At 43.9% G+C, this 14,328-nt stretch overlaps 1 protein-coding gene across 1 annotated transcript in view; it reads right to left on the bottom strand.

The window, feature by feature from the left end:
- The window catches only part of atrnl1b (attractin-like 1b), a 110,257-nt gene extending 96,627 nt beyond the window's left edge, over positions 1-13,630 (bottom strand). Inside the window, exons 1-3 of the mRNA XM_079493392.1 lie at positions 12,439-13,630; positions 4,822-4,905; positions 193-306 (exon numbers count right to left, since the gene is read on the bottom strand). Of these exons, the coding sequence (XP_079349518.1) occupies positions 193-306; positions 4,822-4,905; positions 12,439-12,917 (677 nt within the window). The 5' untranslated portion in view covers positions 12,918-13,630. The remainder of the gene's footprint in view (positions 1-192; positions 307-4,821; positions 4,906-12,438) is intronic.
- Positions 13,631-14,328: the final 698 nt, after the last annotated feature.

The following is a 14,328-nucleotide window of genomic DNA, read 5'->3' as shown; positions in this document are numbered from 1 at the left end:
AACACATGGCTGAGCGTGACATGCTTGGCAATAAAGTTAGCGGTTTTTCATGTCCTCCCTCTCATTTTCCGTTATACATCGGCTTTCAAACTAAGACGCTCCAACATTGAAGTGAACGGGTGGCAAGCCGCAAGTTCCTTTTCAGCCACTAGATGGCAATGTAGGCGGTAAATGAGTTCATCAGTGTCTTACCTGAAAACAGCCACCAGAGGGGCGTATACCGAGTCTCCATCGTAGATGTACATGTGGTCCCAACTGCACTCTGTGGCAAAGTGGTTAAAGCGTAACCTCAGCACTGCATTTGGACTGGAGGAGGAAAAGAACACACAGAGCAACTTGATTAGAATTATTTTCATCTCTGACATTGAGCTATGTGACCTAGACATGTTGACTGATTTGTATAGATGAAGAATAGATGAATCAACACTGCCACGGTTACAAATGTAAGTTGACGATTAATTGTCACACATATACCCTAATTGCGAATAACAATTTAATTGTGTATTCTTTTTTTGCATTAAACATTGGAACGTTCCAATTTGTATTTCTGTTTGCCTTTTAGGATTCGTAATCACAAATTGCACAGGCCATATATGACAAGGTGAAAACCAGTGGTTTTCAGAGTCTCATTCCCAGCCTTACTCATCTGAGAAGAGAAAATCCTGGTCTGGGCAGAGAGTGTTCTGCCGGAAGTGTCGGGCCGGAACATCCGTCCGGCGTATTTCACACACGCACACACATGCACATCGCACACACAAACCTCAAGTACCACTGGTGTACCGTACTTCTATGTCAACATACATTAACATAAACAATATACAACTTAAATGGGCCTAACTACTTCAAATGAAGTTGGATTGGATGATTGAACTCTCCCACAGTAATAAGGAAAAAACATTTTTACACTTTATTAATTCTACACTCAGTGTTATGTAACTCAGCCGCAACAGATTGGCACCTCTTCCAGGCGATACCGAGTTCCCCAACTGTAGAATGAATAAGGTGTAAGAATTGGCTTTTTTCCTTATTACTGTGGGTGAGTGCAAACATCCAATCCACTAAACAACTCAAAGCAAGGGTTGAATACCAACCATTTGCAATTTTGGCACATTTTTTGTGCCGTTTAGCAGTGTTGCTTATTCCACGAGCGCCTGGTCCTTACAAGCTGTACCTCATTGTAAAAGGTGACTAATCAACGATTAAAATGATATAAAATACAATACCAATTGGCATTATTAATGTGGAGTTTAAGTTTAAGTTAATATCCTGTTCATTACTGTGAACAAATGTATTATACAATACATAAATCTTCGTGTTTGAGCACAAAATGCATTTTGAGAACCCCAAAACGTTCCACATACGCGATGCGCGTGGAATGCTATGCAGCGCTGCATAGCGCACGCCGCACACTGCATAGCACACGCTGCATAGCACACGCCTCTCACTGCATAGCACACGCTGCATAGCACACGCTGCATAGCGCACGCCGCACACTGCATAGCACACGCTGCATAGCACACGCCTCTCACTGCATAGCACACGCTGCATAGCACACGCTGCATAGCACACGCTGCATAGCACACGCCTCACACTGCATAGCACACGCTGCATAGCACACGCTGCATAGCACACGCCTCACACTGCATAGCGCACGCTGCATAGCGCACGCTGCATAGCGCACGCCTCACACTGCATAGCACACGCTTCACACTGCATAGCACACGCTGCATAGCACACGCCACACGCTGCATAGCACACGCCGCACACTGCATAGCACACGCTGCATAGCACACGCCACACGCTGCATAGCACACGCCGCACACTGCATAGCACACGCTGCATAGCACACGCCACACGCTGCATAGCACACGCCGCACACTGCATAGCACACGCTGCATAGCACACGCCACACGCTGCATAGCACACGCCACACACTGCATAGCACACGCTGCATAGCACACGCCACACGCTGCATAGCACACGCCGCACACTGCATAGCACACGCTGCATAGCACACGCCACACGCTGCATAGCACACGCCGCACACTGCATAGCACACGCTGCATAGCGCATGCTGCATGGCCCACCCCACACAATTATTCTACAGTTGGCACCTGCCTAATCTAGCTGAATACCCCCGACTTAGACCCTCTATACTTAGTAACACAGACCTGAGATTCACCGGTGCATTCTTTTTCAGTCTAAAATACACAAGTCTCTTCACCAGAAATAGCCGCTCTACAAGATTGCCTATTTCTTTGGTGAACGTTACCCCCAGAATAGGGATGCTGCGGGGTAACGCCCCCCCCCCCCCCAAAAAAGCAACCCACAACTACCAATATTTAAAAGTGACTTTACAGAAAAGCAAGACCAATGTCCTTATAATAAGCAGACATGGCAACCCTGACAGCAGAAACACCGGTTTCAGTAGAACCTGACCCATTTCCTATTTCCTGACCGAAAAAAAAGAAACGAAAAAAGATTCTATAAACAGCACTGCTATTCGCTGTTCAGCTGTTAGTGGGCACAGAGAGAGCCAAGTGATATTTGGTAGAAAAATATTGTCTTTTTAAAGACTAAAAGTACTGTGGCTGCTGAAGTTTATTTTTCTTAACCTGTACCTATATGGACTCGCTCCCAAATCGCAAAACCCCAAGTAAACAACATAAAATAAATAAACGTAACATGCCTCGGTATATTCCAAGCACCTGATCTCCAGTTCTTATAGGCCAAATCACAGCTTTGGGTTGTTGGTTTTATTTATTTGTGACATATGTTTGCACACACCCAGAATTTGTCTCCCGCGTCAACCAGTGGGAACAATGTGTGTGGCCATATGAAATAGTGTACATATTCTGGCAGCTGGCCCTTTACAATTTAGGCATTTGGCAGACTTTAAGAAAGCTAAACACATACATCAAATGCAGAGAGACAGTGTAGTGCCTCAGGGCCTCTCAAGTTCCTTATTGAATCTATGGCAAGGATTAATCAACCTATTAAAACCGGTTGGCCCGGACGGTTAGCTCAAACGTCTGGGTATCTAGGCTGCTGAGCCAGCCGGACAGCGTGCCACGGGTTCGACTCCCAATCCCGACGGACTTTCCCACTTGTCTCCCCCCCCCCCCCCCCCCATCTCTCTCCCCATTTCCTGTCGGTATACTTTCACCTACAGTATCAATAAAGGCAGAAAAGGCCAAAAAATATATCTTTAAAAAAAACAAAAAAACGGGAAAGCATCTGTGTCATTTCAGATTTTGGCTATATATATACTGTCAGGTGGAAAACTCATATGTCCAAAACTGCAACTTTTCAGGATTCAAATTCAAAAGTAGCAGATCCACAAGCTCAAAATGTGCCGCTTCGCTCTGCGCTTCAAGCTTGTAGATAAATAGATCTGCTAGACTGCTACTTTTGATGCTTTTGTGTGACGCTTAAAATATGAAGATACGGGTTTTCTGCTCGACAGCAACAATATATATAGCAACATAGGATTTTAGAATGCATTTGTAGAATCTGCCGCAGGTCTCAGTCTGTGGGTTATGGCAGTTCTGAAGGCAAAAGGGGGTCCAATAAACAACACGGTACCAGCGAGGCGTACCCAATAAAAGTGGCCTGTGAGTGCATCTTATCATTCATTCAAAGGAAACTCTAGATTGTATGAGGAATCAGAGCGTGACAGAAATAAAGGCAGGGCACAGTGTATTATCAAGTTGTCAGATTGAAATGAAAGTATGTATGCAAACCCCATCTGAGCAAACATCCCAGGACTTTAACCCATGTTGGGCGGGAACCCCTTTTGGTGTTTCAAGCATTCTGTTATACTTTAGCTATTGAAAAATAGCAGATCTACAAGCTCATAGCGCGCCACCGAGTGGCGCGCTATGAACTTGTAGGTCTGCTATTTTTGAAAAATCGTAAAAATGCGGCACAAATCCTTGAATAGGTATGTTCTTTCAGAGCGAACGTTTTTTTTTATTTCAACGTCAGGCCTAAATGGGTTAAATAGTTCAGACCAGATCTACTTCACAGTGCAGCAGCAGTAGCAGCAGTACAGATCAGCTGAGGCAAGCTATAAAGGCACTCTGTCCAGATTAGTCTTCTTTTACATTCCATCACACGACAGCGTGGCTTGCCAAAAACAAACAGATCTGCAAGCTACCGGCCAAGTTATGTTTGGCACTGGTGGAAAACGTACTACAATGTTTTACTTAGATAAAAGTACCAATACTGCAATGTAGACATACTCTGTAAAAGTCTGCAATTCAAAATGACATGAGTAAAAGTACAAAAGTATTGGCAATCAAACTGTACTTAAAGTACCAAAAGTAGAAAGTACTCATTATGCAGAATGTCCCGTCTCACAAGTTTTTAAATGTATAAAGATATTTTAAGAATAGCAGATCTACAAGCTCACAATGCGTCGGATCGGCTATTTTCAAATGGCCTGAAAGTATATAATATAGGGCTGAAGTGGTTACTGTACGTTTTGTAATAATAATCCAAATCTACAAAGTAACTAGTAGTTAAAGTTCTCAAATAATTGGTGGAGTTAAAGTACAATAGGCCTATTTGCCTGTGAGATGTTGTGGAGTAGAAGAAAAAGTACTGAAAACTGGAAATACTCCAGTAAAGTTAAAATACATCGAAGGTGTACTGTACTGTACTGTACTGTACTGTACTGTACTGTACGTTACGTACAGTAAATATACCTAGTTACTTTCCACTGCTGGATTTTTGGAAAGCAAAAGTATAGTATAAATTACACTCCACTTTAGGTATGCTACTGTTTATTTGACTTTGCAAAAACAAAAGTGTACTTACTATCCTTCAATGAGCCAGGTACATTTGGTTTTGTACTTGTAGTTGATTGGCCCGTCCGTCAGGTACCCCGAGGGCTCCGTCAACCTGAAACAACAGCATGGTGGTAAATATTAGCATGATCAGTTCAACCAATGAAACAATAGAATGGTGGTAAATATTAGCATGATCACTTCAACCAATGAAACAATAGAATGGTGGTAAATATTAGCATGATCAGTTCAACCAATGCATTAGAAGAGGCGTCTTCAACCCATTTCATATCGAGGCCCGTTATTTATTTGGCATTTGAGCCACGGACCACCGTTTGATGACATCTAGCCTCTCAGACCCAAAACTTAGAATATTTTGTTGTCGGATAAGATTTTGTGGTGTTGATGTTGGTACAATAGGAGAGATAACAGGCAAATGTTGATCAAAATAACAATTCTTCTTCTTGTAAATGAAGTAATGGAGATGCTTAACAATAAAAAATGAAACCAAACTGGCCCCGTATGGGTCCATTTGGTTTCATTTCACAATCTCAAGAGTTAAAGGTCCATTTGGTTACAGTTATTATATTAGAATTGTACATCTGCTTTTGAGGGGCACTAGCCCCTCCTACAGTATATTCATATATTCTATATTGTAGTGTAGATTATGGTCTTACACAAACATTCAATTCCCATCGACAATGAATGGAGAATGTACGTCATATGTGGACGAGCAAATCGGCATGTTATGTCATGATGTACGATGATATGAGTGCCCCTCACTTCACTTCAGTTGTGATTTTTATTAATCCAAAATAATGCTTTTAAGCTCAAATCTAAAATGGTTACGCAGTTGCTTTCCCAGTCTTTCTTAATGGGAAAGAATGCCTGTTGCACCGACTCTGCACGGATATCCTCCTCCTCACAAATGATGAATCACGCAGGTTTTAATTAAACGACATGGGCTCAAATTCCCTGCAGGACATTTCCTTTCATTGTACTGTGTGTGTGTGTGTGTGTGTGTGTGTGTGTGTGTGTGTGTGTGTGTGTGTGTGTGTGTGTGTGTGTGTGTGTGTGTGAGAGAGACTACTGTACATTGAAAATGCTAACAGATTTGATTGGCTAGAAACACATGTTCTCATTTTAAAGTGTTTTTGTTTGTTTGGTTGGTTTTGTTAAAATAACGTTAAATAGCTCTATATTCTGATATAGAGATATATCCAGCTCTTTATTAAACAGAAAATGCATTTTCAGGATGGGTGGAATACCAATTGTATCCAATCAGGATAGAGAACTCAGCAGGATACATATTAAACAAATACAATTGGAAGTGATGACACAAAGGAAATGAGCAGACAGAAATGGAGCTGGAACACTGTAAATTTGTAAAAGCTGATAAAAAAAACACTCTAGTAGTCTATAGCATTAGGCCCATTCTGGGCGGGAACCCCTTTTGGTGTTAGCATTATGTTATGCTTTAGCTATTGAAAAATAAGCATATCTACAAGCTCATAGCGCGCCACCGAGTGGCGCGCTACGAGCTTGTAGGTCTGCTATTTTTGAAAAATCGAAGAACGACTGACATAGAAACATAGCTTTTTCAGAAAACTGTCAGGATGTAGAAGACATTTATAGAATCTGATCTCAGGTCAAAATGGGTTATACTTTTTGTTTTTACCCCAAAAAATCACTTGCAGCATGGGCGTGGGACAAGCAGTTGATGGCTTTGCACGTCAACCCAAACCTAAACGGACAAACCAGATCCAAAACATAGGAACAGGAATTCCATCGCATTTGGATGTGACGGTTTCTGGAAGCAGTTCTATCACGCTGTCTGGGCCGTTGTGTGGACTTCATGTCTGCCTTACAATCAAGGCCTATTCATAGTCCAGCTTTTGGTGAAGAGTTGACGAAGAGGTTAGTAAAAACGGAGAGATGTGTTGTGTGAGCGAAAGCATTGTCCACCGAAAACTGGACATTGAATAAGCCTTTACAATAGTGATGGTTCTCTCAGTCAAACTGTTGACTTTCAAGGACCATCATGACTCTGAGAGTGTACAAATGGAAGAATATGTGATTGAGATCGAGTTGTTGAGAAATAATGACCGGGCGTTATTTCTAAACAACTACCGCCGCGACCGTGTCATACATATTATTTCTTACGATAATGAAAGTATGAAAGTGGTTGGCCATCTGCCCAGCTGCAGCACAGTCGCCTCGAAAAACAAGGAAGTGAGTGTTGATCAAATAGAATATATGTTTGGTTATTATATCGTCGCTTCAAATCTTTTCAAAAACATTTTTGAGAGCAACGTTTTTAGCTGTAAATGACATGGTGTGTTTGTCTACATGGCTGTCACGTTGGATAAAGCACAAAATCTAAGCAGCGTAGCCAGGTGCTCTGAGGCTTTGATTAGACAGCGGTCTGTGATAGAGTGGGTCATTATCAAGAAATAACACACCGCTGAATTCAGCAGTTGACCAATCAGAATCAAGCATTCAAGAAAGCCGTGTAATAAAGAGTGATATTATTTTCCGCATAAAGTCTGATTGTCCAGAGATGCCATTTGGAGGTATCACTGTGTCAGCTATAGAGCGTCGCAGTCCCGCCCCCTACCATGGCCCAGGAAATGATTCTCCGTTCATTTTCCTCATAGACATTTCAGAAAGTATTTATTTAAAGACGTTTACGCCGCGGACAAAGCCAACTCGAGTCGTGACAAATCATGACAACAAACACAATTTTTTGGGCCGAACAAATAATTAGAAAGAAGAAAAAAACGGCAGGTTACAACACTTTTTTTGTTGTTTTTCTTCTTTGTAATTATTTGTTTGGTCCAAAATATTGTTTGTGTTGTCATGAGTTGTCACGACTCGAGTTGGCTTTGTCCGCGGCGTAACCGTCTTTAAATAAATACTTTTTGAAATGTCTATGGGAAAAATGCATTGGGATTCATTTCCTAGGCCATGGTAGAGGGCGGGACTGCGACGCTCTATAGCCCCATATAACAGTTTAGCTGGAAGTATCATACCTACAAAGAATTATAGTGTGAACAATAGCGGCAAGGCCTGCCCACCCCCACGGAGGTCGCGGGTACGAATCCACCGAGGTGGTGCATCCGGCTTTGTCGAGTGTCTACTACACACAAACACAATTGGCTCGTGTTCGGGCCGGGGGACGAATCCGGGCGGGGTTTCATATACTCCTGCACGTTGGGGGCAGGCACCTGTCAGCGGGGAGTGTTGTTGGTCGGGAAGAGTATGATGAAGACCCTACGTCGTCTCGGTGGGGGCTCCTCACTGGCAGGTCAGTAGGATACAACAGCAGGAATTAATTAGTAACGACTAAATTGGTGAATAAAGGGGGGTAATTGGCTGTTCTAAATTTAGAAAAAAATAGTGCCAAGGTGTTTAGCATTTATGTCTAGCAGCTCTCAGCTGTCTCAACTACCTAGAAAAATACAAAAGGGGGATGGGAACTCCCCATTTGTCTCACACACATGCACTTCCCTATTTTACATGGGTCAAAGTTGCTGTTAAAGATAGACATCTTACAAATGACAGAAGTTGCTCAAAAACAAGTATACCAGCCACCTACAGCAACCTCTGTTGCTATGGTGACAGGCAGTGAGACATCATCATGCGGTTGCTGAGACTTGTAGCCATCAGGAATGTTACTAAGGTTTAATATCAAACAAAACGATGCAGTATGGTGTGTCAGTAGGTAGAGAGGTTGTTCCAACTAATCCATTTAAATCCATTGTAAAACAATAAGCACCAACAACCACAGAGCATAGATAAGACAGTATGGTATCAGTGAGTGTAGACTGGTGAATCTCACAGCTATTTTTACTTTCAGGCCAGTTTGCTATGCCATATATTTTTGCTATAGGATTGGTATTTAAGATACTCAAAGCCAAGGGAGAGTGCCTGCAATACTTCAAAGCCAGTGAAACTCTCATTCTACTACTGTCACCATACTGGAACTGGAATGCCCTGAAATCATCTATTAAAAGTATGTGAATCCTTTTATAGTTTCAATTTCATTGAAATGAGGGATCAGACACTGCCAGCGTTTTTCCCTTTTTCCTTCCATTTGTTTTGACGACGTGTATTAATGGGTTATCCTCCTATAAATGGTAAATGGTGCATTTATATAGCGCCTTTATCCAAGGCGCTTTACATAGATTGTGCATTACATTCACCCATTCACACACACATTCATACACCGATTGCGGCGGAAGCCATGCAAGGTACCAACCAGCACATCGGGAGCAATTTGGGGTTCAGTGTCTTGCCCAAGGACACTTTGACATGTAGACAGGAGGAGCCGGGATTCGAACCACCGACCCATGGATCATTGGACGACCTGCTCTACCTCTTGAGCCAGTCGCCCCGGCTCCTATGCCCAGCTTTGTGTGTTTTGCGTCATCCTTTCATCCTAAATGTTCTTACTGTTTGACTAAAACAGTAAGAACATTTGAGTACCACAGACGAAAAACAGTCTAAGTCCAAATTTCAGACTGACCCCTCCACGAAAAGGCCTTGTTGTCCTGAACCCTTATCTATCATTTATATATTATGGATCAATAGTGTGGACTTAGACTGTTATTCGTCTGTGGTACTCAATTTTGTTGATGACATGTATTAATGGGTTATCCTCCTATGCCCAGCTTTGTGTGTTTTGCGTCATCCTTTCAGCCTAAATGTTCTTACTGTTTGACTAAAACAGTAAGAACATTTGTTGATGACATGTATTAATGGGTTATCCTCCTATGCCCAGCTTTGTGTGTGTTGCGCCGTATTCAATCAATCATTATACTGTCTGTAGTGTAGGTTAAGACTGAAAAGATATGGGCCTCTCAATAGCCATCTGACTAATAGAACTGACAAGTATTTTAGGATTTTGTTAATGGTTTTCTTTCTTTCTTTTTGAGAGGTGCAAACCACTCCAACAACTGGCTTTGTACCCGTGTACACGTGTTCGTACCAAAAAAACGAGCATGGTTGCTATGGTTAGTGTGTGACGTCACTGCACCACTCAGTTCACACGGGTGTGACTTTTTTACATGCAAATGAATATTATGTAAAAAATGCTGTGGGTTATAGACTGTAAATGTCTACCAGTGATTTCTTATTAACCCAGTCGAGTAGTGTATTTTTATTTGCGCACCCACCCAACTGCCCAAGTTGGATCAGCCTGAAAGATAATTGAAAGCCTGAAACCAGATTCTACAAAATGTCTTCTAAATCCTGACAGTTTTCTGAAAAACCAATGTTTCTATGTCAGTGGTTCTCAATCCTTTTTGTGTCAAGGACGCCCAGAATTATATATATTTGGCCGCGGATCCCGGGGTGAAGTACCCGCCCACCACCCCGGAGTCTAGGGGTTCAAATCCACTGTGGCGCACGCGCCTTGGCCGAGCGTCCAACTGTTCTGTTTGGTGGAGGGAAGCCGGGGCGGGAAGGATGATATTTGTCACTGAGCGCACTCCAGCCTGTCAACAGGGGATGTTCAACGTGTAGGACGGAGTCTCTACGTCCTCCCGGTGAGGGCTCTTCACTGGCTGGCAGGTGAGCCAGTAGGATACAACAGTGGTGGCAACACAGAAAAATGCGCTGGGAGGAATTAATTGACATAATAAAAAAAGAATTGGCTACTGTAAATAACGATAATAAAAAAAAAAGATCACAGTAGATCTTCAAGAAGGATGCCTCCCGAGCATCTCCCTAGGGAGGTCCTCGATGCACGTCCCACTGATAAGAGCCCCCCTGGCAGACCAAGGACCAGATGGGGGGGTTTACATCTCCACACTGGCCTTGGAACACCATCCCCCAGGAGGAAGTTACCAATGTTGCTCTGGAGAGGGATGCACGCAGCACGACTCTGGACACTGACACATTTTATTTACCAAATATAGTCACATATTTGACTCATCCTAACTATTAAGGAGCAGTGGGCAGCCACTGAACACGAGACTGGAGCCTAGTGGCAGGACACTACCAGGACTCGACCCCTCCTCCTAACATACAGGTATCATTTAACCTCTGTTCATTAATTTCAGTAGTCTAGGCCCTAGAGTCTAGACTCTAGTGAACGCAGTGATTCTCAAACTTTATAATTTCAAGGACAAACACAAACTTTGTCCCAACACAAATTCCATTGACAATAAATGGACAACTTTGAGTGTTCACAGTTCACACGGGTGTGATTTTATTATATAATAAACAGTGCCGTCTAAAAGACTGCCCCTGGGTCCCAGGACCCATTACACTGAAACCCTATTTACATCACTGGAACGCTGAGGGTCCCTGGAGGACCCCACTTTGAGAACCACTGATCTAGGGATCTGGCTTAGAGCGGAGGAGTTTCCCAGCTTTCGTTTGCTTTTCCAGATCCTAAATGGCTTAGTTCCCAAGTACTCGCTTAATTATTGTGTCGAATAGTGAGGGATGCTCATGGGTATCATACAGCCAAGGGATTTATTTTGATCTTGTCCCCCCCAAAGCCCCCAGGTTTAGGACGCTTAAGGGTAAGAATGTGTTTTATTACGCAGGCACTACACACTGGAATGCATAGACTTGGCTAGCAAACGCTTTTTGTTAATAAGGCTCTAAACAAACATTAAAAGTCCAGACTTGGTTAATTGGATAAAATTGGTAATCCCAACCTGAAAATGAATTTTCTGTTTAAATAAAGAGATGAAGAGACATGGGGACTCCTGTTACTGAACAAACACTCTATACAGCAATGAGTGCTATCAGAATATAGCTATTTAACACTTATTTCACAATAAAGCCGCTTGTCTGTATTGTTCTCAACGGTGACTGTCAATATATGGTTGTTTGTTTGTCTGTTGGGTTTAGTGGACCACAATGGAAACAAACAAGCTTTGGCTTGTTTGCGTCTAATCCACATTGACGCGTTTGAATGGTGACACTTGTTGTTCTTAAATTGCTTGCCAATTACGTATTCTATCCCAGTAGTCTGTGCATTTTGGTGTAGGAGGACATTCCACAACAGGGGAACATGAATCATGCCAACTCCAGTACACACAGAGAGGCCCCTGCCCTGTCTGCTAGGTTTGAACCCAGGACCCCCCTGGCCCCACCATGCATCATATCAGAACCCAGGACCACCCTGACCCCACCATGCATCATATCAGAACCCAGGACCACCCTGACCCCACCATGCATCATATCAGACCCAGACATACTACACAGAGGATAATGGCCCTCATAACTCGGCAAGGCATACTATGCCCAGTTCACCACTTAAACCTTCCTTACACTCTCAGAGCTAGATTAGCCAAAGAGGATAGATAGCATTACATTAAATATGCTATACCCACTTTACTTGGACCTTTCTTGGCAGTGCTTGCTTGCACTGGTCCCCAAGGATGGCTCCCTTGATTAGTCCCCTTGGTTAAATGCTTGCAAGTTGCTTGCACTCTCAGAGAACTGACTGAGGAGTGGGGTGGCTCTCAGGGACTCCCGGGGTTCATTGAGGGGGTTCAAAATATAGACCCTTGTAGGTCTGTAACGCTGAGTTATTGGGGGGCGGGGGGGGGGGGTCCTTGAAATTAAAAAGTTAACTTTGAGAACCACTCACTGATACAAGTTCATTTTAAAGGGCACACACACTTACTTGAACCTCCCGTGGCAGTGCTGGCACAGCTCCCCGGCCCAGCCTCGGTCGCAGACGCAGGAGCCGTTGACACACTTCCCGGACAGGCAGCCCTTGTCGTCGCAGCTCTGCTGCTTGCTGCTGGCCGGGGAGGACGCGTGGGTGACGAGCACGAAGTAGAAGACCACGGCGCACACGGCCAGGTATCTGTTGATGATCCCCCGGCGCAGGCTAGTAGTAGAGTTGGCTCCACCACCGCCGGTGGTACCGCTGGTACCGAACTGCTGCCTGAAGAGGACCAGCTGCTTCCCCCCTCCTCCTCCTCCTAGCCCTGGGTCCACCATCGCCATGCCACCAGCCTCTACTCCCGGTGCTGCTGGAACAGGCTGAATCAAAGCCCACGGTATCAAAGGCCTTCTGAAGCCTACCCAGGTTGCTCCGATTATCTGCCCGCAAGATCCGTCCTCCTCCTGGAGCCTGCTGCTACTGGTGTCCTGCATGTTGGACCGTTAGCATGCATGTTCAATACACACACTAACGCACAAAAACACACAACCACCGGGATTTCCAGTCGTAGCTGTATTGTTTGAGCTTTTTGTTGGGTAGAAATACAAAAAAAGATAAACTAAAGAATTGTAGAAGAGTAAAAGTGGTGGGTAAAAGCAGCCATCGTAGCCGAACGGGCTAGGATTTGATGGTCACCCACACACAGTGTTTTGGTTACAAATAGGCTGCGAAACCTCTGTTTAAATCCGACAGAAGCTATAAAAAGGAGGTGGTGGTCCGCGTTGGGCTCGGCCCCGGCTGGGCTCGCCTCGTCTTCGGTGTAAAACGGCTCAACACCGCGGTAGCTCTTGTCCTCCTCCTCCAGAAGACTGCGTCTCAGCAGCAGCAGCACTAGCAGCCATGTTTATCTTGGTAAACAATCCCCCAAAAGACCCCGAGCACAAACCAAACTGGACACTTTTTTTAGTTTATCAGACGGGACCGGTTCGCTACAATGTAATTAAACGTCGCTACAATGTAACGGTTCTGTGTGTGGGTATATAATGTGTGTCCGCGGCGGAACAAAGGGCCGGGGAAAACTGTATTGTGGAGTCTCTCTTCCCCCAGTGGTAGAAGCTCTCTCTGTGTGTGTGTGTGTGTGTGTGTGTGTGTGTGTGTGTGGTTGGAGGAGGGCAGGCTCTACTCTGGCTGCCGCAGTCGACATGGATGTGAATGTGAATGGAATGGGATGGGGGGAGGTTGTGGGGGCTGCTTAATTGGATGAGTTTATTATTGAAGTGTTAATCAACCCTTTTAATTGTAACCCCCCCCTCCCCCCGCGTTTGATATGCAAATTTTAATTCGTGAAATAGTTTTCCTTTTTTGGGAAACACAATAAAGGGACCCATAACAATATTTTGGGGACAAGAGTTGTGTTTTGTTAAAAGCTTATAAAGCTCTATATTCTGACAGCAATAATTGCTATAGTAACAGGAGTCTCCCCATGTCTCCAGCTCCAGCTAAAAAGGAAATACATTTTCAGGTGGGTTGCCTAATGTTGTCCAATCAGGAGAGAGTATACTTGTAGCCTACATTTATCAGCTTTAATTTGAAAGTTTTCCAAATCCAATTTTTTTCCGTTCATTTATTTGTGTTGACAACTTGACATCACTTCCAGTATTAAAGGGTTAAAGTGCTTAAGTGGTTTTGAACTGGGGACCCCCTGGAACCCCCCCAAGGACCTCTGGGGGTTTGAACCATATACTCTATGGTTTGAACCACTGCCAGAGGTAGGCCAAGGTATTTATATTCCCCTGTAACAACAAACACAGCCAGACATGATCCCCTTTTAATCCACGGTAGAGGAGAACTCTCAACTCTGCAGTTAATTCTGGTAAATAGTAGGCTAAATGGATTAACTCCACT

Source organism: Electrona antarctica (assembly GCF_951216825.1).
Source record: "Electrona antarctica genome assembly, chromosome: 22".
Lineage (NCBI taxonomy): Eukaryota > Metazoa > Chordata > Actinopteri > Myctophiformes > Myctophidae > Electrona > Electrona antarctica.
Note: the sequence above shows the minus strand (reverse complement) of the source record. Positions and strands in the feature narration are given on the sequence as shown.